The sequence below is a fragment of the Lactuca serriola genome, chromosome 7 (assembly GCF_051521515.1).
Source record: "Lactuca serriola cultivar US96UC23 chromosome 7, Lser_US96UC23_V15, whole genome shotgun sequence".
NCBI classification, from domain to species: Eukaryota; Viridiplantae; Streptophyta; class Magnoliopsida; order Asterales; family Asteraceae; genus Lactuca; species Lactuca serriola.
The window spans coordinates 129913381-129918139 of NC_136414.1; the positions used below are offsets into that span (position 1 = coordinate 129913381).

The following is a 4759-nucleotide window of genomic DNA, read 5'->3' on the forward strand; positions in this document are numbered from 1 at the left end:
ACTTATTTTGTGAATTATAACTTCTATAAAGCATTCATACATGCCATAATTGTAATACATATGATGTGTTAGAGTTACAAAGAGTTTTGAAAGTAGTTTAAAGTGTTAAAAGAGTTTCAAAGAGTATGTGTGTATTTGATTGTATTTAAGGAGTTTTAAAGGGTAAAGAGCATACATAATTGCTTTTAAAGAGTTTCAAAGATTAAATAGTATGCTTTATGGATTTTAATGAGTTTTAAAGAAAAAAAGTATGTTTGAATTCTTTTGAAGAGTTTTGAAGAGTACGAGTACGTTTAACACGATCAAATTATTAAATAAAGACTACAAAGCAATTCTGTTCCTCAACAAAAAATTACACAGCAAAAATCATCATATGCAGCTCAAATGACAATTTAACCAAAAAAAATAAATTAAAGATTTTCCCTCAAACTACAACTTTTGTTTTTTCCTCAACCGATTCGAAGTTAAAACTTCTTGCAACATCAAAAAACCGAGCAACCGCTTCCTCAGGAGTCCCAACAAGAACACCATGGCCCAGGTTCAGAATGTGACCCTTTTGCCCAGCACACTTCACAACCCTATAATAATATATTTTTTTTTAGAGAAAAAAGGGTTAAATGCAAGAAATAACATCCTACTTTCATGCATATGTATATTACAACATCCTATTTCCATTTCTTTCTCCTACAACATTGTACTTTCAACTTTTTTCTTATTAAGGCACGATACTTCGAAAGTTCAAACTAATTATAACTTTGCACTTCCATTCTTTTTCTTATTAGGACATTATACTTTGAAAAATCTATCCAATTACAACAATGATAATTGCTTTTTATCCTACTTTTATTTATTTAAGTACTATACTTTCAATTTTTTTCTTATCAAGACATGGAACTTTAAAAAAAAAATTCTACCGAATTATAGCATTGCACTTTTGACTTTCTCTATTAAGAGGGTGTTTGGGATTGCTTTTTTAAACAATTTATTAACTTGTTGATTTTTTTAAAAAGCCAATAAGTTAAAAAAAATGTTTGGATAGGAGAAAGACTTCAATTTGGCTTCTTGATAAGGTTGAAAACACATGTTTTAAGAAATTACAAATACCTTACTTTTTGGAAAAGTCATAAGTCAACAAGTCGTTTTTGGGTCATTTTACATTATAAGCTAGCCAAACACTTTTTAACTTATTGACTTTTCCCATTACAAAAGCTAAATCCAAACACTTTTTTAAGAACTCCTTTTGAAAAAGTCATAAGTCAACAAGTCCTTTTGCCAAAAGTCCTTTTAAAGTTTAAAAAGCAATCCCAAACACCCTCTAAGACATTATACTTTAAAAATTCTTCCCAATTATGATAGAGAGAATTGTTTTGAGTAGATTTCCAAAACCACAATGTTGTTATATAAAGAAACAAAAGTAGGATGCTATAATTAACAAAATCAACAAAAATACATTGCTATATTTATTGCAATGAACCCACTCACCTATGAATTTCATCAGTCAAAGTGGAAAGAGGCGAAAACAAATAAGCAGGATCAACATTTCCTTGTATACTAATATCATCACCCAATCTCCGCCTTCCATCCGCCATATCAACTGTCCAATCCAATCCAATCACATCAACACCTGTCCCTTTCATCTTTTCAAGCAATCCACCATTTCCATTGATGTAAAGCACCAATGGTATTTCCGGGCACCTTTTCTTTACAATACCCACAATCTAAAATAACAAAAAGATTAAATATTTATTATAACAATTATAAATCTTGATGGAAAGAGGATGGAAGAGTTGACTTTGCCTCATTGATGTATGGCTTTGACCAAAGCTCCCACATGTTTGGAGGAAGTTGTCCACCCCAAGAATCGAATATTTGTACACAGTCAGCACCTGCTTTGACTTGGTAAACAACGTATTCGGCTATTGCTTCGGTCAAATGAGAGAGAAGAGCGCGTAAAATGTGTGGGGCCGTGTGACACATGCTTTTTATATTTGTGTATGTACGCGTAGTGCCGCCTTCTACAATATATGTTGCAATTGTCCAAGGTGCACCTACAAATCCCAAAACCGCCGCTTTCCCGCCAACCTAATTCAAAAAATTAGGGTTCAAATATGGTCAAAGAGGGAACCGTTTGACTTTATAGTCAAACTTATTACTTTTGGATTTCGAAATTGAATTCTAAACCTCACATAAGGACCAAAATTGCAAGAGAAGACTTCTATGATCAAAATTGCAAAATTCAACTATACTCAAGGACCAAAAATGTAGTTTACTCTATGTATAATTGAATTTTTTATTTTTATTTATATCATTATAAATATCACAAGGGTATTTTGGCCTTATAATAAGAAAATGAAGAATAGAATTGAATTCCCTCCGCCCTCCCCTAGAAATAGTAAAACCATCAAACAAGGCATTTGAAGGATTCCGTCTAATTGGCAACCAAACACGCAATGGAATGGAATGGAATGGAATCTTGGATTCCAATTCCGTCAGATTCCACAAACCAAACACGCCCTTAGCATAACTTCAAAATCTACACGTTGACTCAAACAAAAAAAAACAAATAAATATAACCTCAAAAGTCAAAGCTTACAATACCTCTTGCTTCAAAATCTTGAGGGATTCGCCAACAAAGCTTACTTTATCCAAATTTATGGGATGTAACGCTTTTAACCCTTCTTCAGAACGAATTGGGGTTTGAATAACGGGTCCCCTCACGTCTTCTATGTCAAAAGGAACACCAAATGCGGGTAGAGGGGTAAGAATGTCCGAGAAAATAATGACTCCGTCTGGATGAAAAGCTTCCCATGGTTGCAATGAAATTTCCACAATGAGATCGGTTGTTTCCGATCTCTCTCTAAAAGACGGGTGTTTCTCCGCCAGTTTCCGGTACACCGCCATGTACCTTCCCGCCTGACGCATCATCCATGCTGGTGGTCGGCTCACCGGAAGTCCTCTTGCCGCCTTGACCAAAAGTGGCTCTAAATTTACATTTTTTAGGTAAGGGCACAATTGGAAATAGATATATAGAGAGTAAATTAAGGATTATGTTGCAAAGGAATCGTTACTTTTTCGCCCATTCTAAATGGGCAAAAATGTAATTTTCACATATTCTTCCAACCTGTTCTTCATCTTCCTATTGTCATCAAAATGAAATCGAAATAAACATCAAAACTTGGAATTTTTTTCATTCTTCTTCAACAAAGCTCAAAATATGCTTCTAATTTGTGATTTATCATCTTCATTATTCGATAGAAATTTTGATTCTCAATTGTACATTAATCTACACTGAATAAAAAAGAAGTCAAAATTACAAAGAAAAACCATAAATTTGGTTTATGACTTTAGAAAACAAACTTGTAATCTCCCCAGCTCCATAGTGAATCCAACATCAAAGGGAGTGGGTATTTTTGCAGAATTTCTCGGATTAGGGTTTTTACAGATCGTATTAATCCCCATCTCGTTAACCAGCAGTATGGTCAAATTCACTACTAACAAGATCACATTGATAACGAGTTGATAATGATCACAAAAAACTCCAAACCGGTGGTTAATGTGTTAATTAGCTAATTTTCATCTCTTAAATGCTGCACAATTCTATCTTAATCTTCAATTGCGGCAATGAAGAAATGCGATTAATGCTCTATTAACACCTTACATTCATAATTTAGCATCAATTGCAATAAATTAAGGAGAAAGAACAATACCAGAAGAAGCAGAGGCATAGGGACGAATCACCCTCAACCGATTAAACCTGTTGGTGGGCGACACCAGAACTCCATTTGGGGTGCTCGAATTAGACCTTAATGGTACAAGAAAACTGGATGATTTCCATCCAAGGCTGCAACAACCGCACCCGCTGCAATTACATTATACATCCAGTAAAATCACAAATTTGAAATCGAATTACACACAAAGGTGTTGAAATGTGCGTGTGAGTGGGTGAGAAGTGTACCTTGTGATAGAAGAAAATCCCATTTGGGAGAAGCAAGAATTTGAGTCTTTATGAATTAGAGATGATTACTATGGAGAGATGGAGTTCGAGTGATGTAATTTTTGGGTCTGTCCGATTGTTCCATGGGAGGAAGGGAGTGTGATTACTGGCGTGTTCTTATCTAAAGAGGATATCGGACATCTTCTTCGTTTCATTTTTAAAATTACTTACAATAACAACCCTTCAAATTTAAGTAAATATGAAAATCCCCCCATTATTAGAAAAAATATTACTTTCAAAAACAATTTTCTAAAGATTTGTGGCATACTTTTGGGATTTTTGATAAAGTTTTAAGCCTCACTTTTAATCAAATAAACAAGTGATGCTTAATTATATGATTTATAAGATTATTTATTGTCACTATTCTAAATATTTAAAACGTTTTATTAATAACAAATGCTCTTTTCAAAGTGTTTGTTTACACATTGTTAAGTTTGTTTTTTTTTTGATGATGACCAAATATAACACTTATTTATATCATAAAAGTCAATGACACGAAAAAAAAAAAACAACGTGACTTATTAGAACTTTCTTTTCAAATCATGAATCCTTACAAATATTGACACTCAAATTAAAATTAGTTTTTTGTGATTTTACTTGTAAACGAAGAATCAGATGAAGAACAAAATTGTTTAGAAGAGAATAATCACATGTCGTTTAAATCAATTGTAAGAGATAAAATTTATTATTTAACAATCGATTAGGAATATGCAATCATCGAATTTTGCTAATTAATTATGCAAAATAACAAGCGACAAAGAATTA

General features: G+C 32.9%; 1 protein-coding gene across 1 annotated transcript; it reads right to left on the reverse strand.

Moving 5' to 3' along the window:
* Positions 1–288: 288 nt before the first annotated feature.
* Positions 289–4115, reverse strand: HEME1 (Uroporphyrinogen decarboxylase). Its single transcript, XM_079009175.1, has 6 exons — positions 3956–4115; positions 3708–3859; positions 2599–2981; positions 1798–2082; positions 1483–1718; positions 289–578 (listed from the first exon to the last, which is right to left on the reverse strand). Exons 1-6 carry the CDS (start codon positions 3976–3978, stop codon positions 425–427), a joined length of 1233 nt encoding a protein of 410 aa, XP_078865301.1. The 5' UTR covers positions 3979–4115; the 3' UTR covers positions 289–424.
* Positions 4116–4759: the final 644 nt, after the last annotated feature.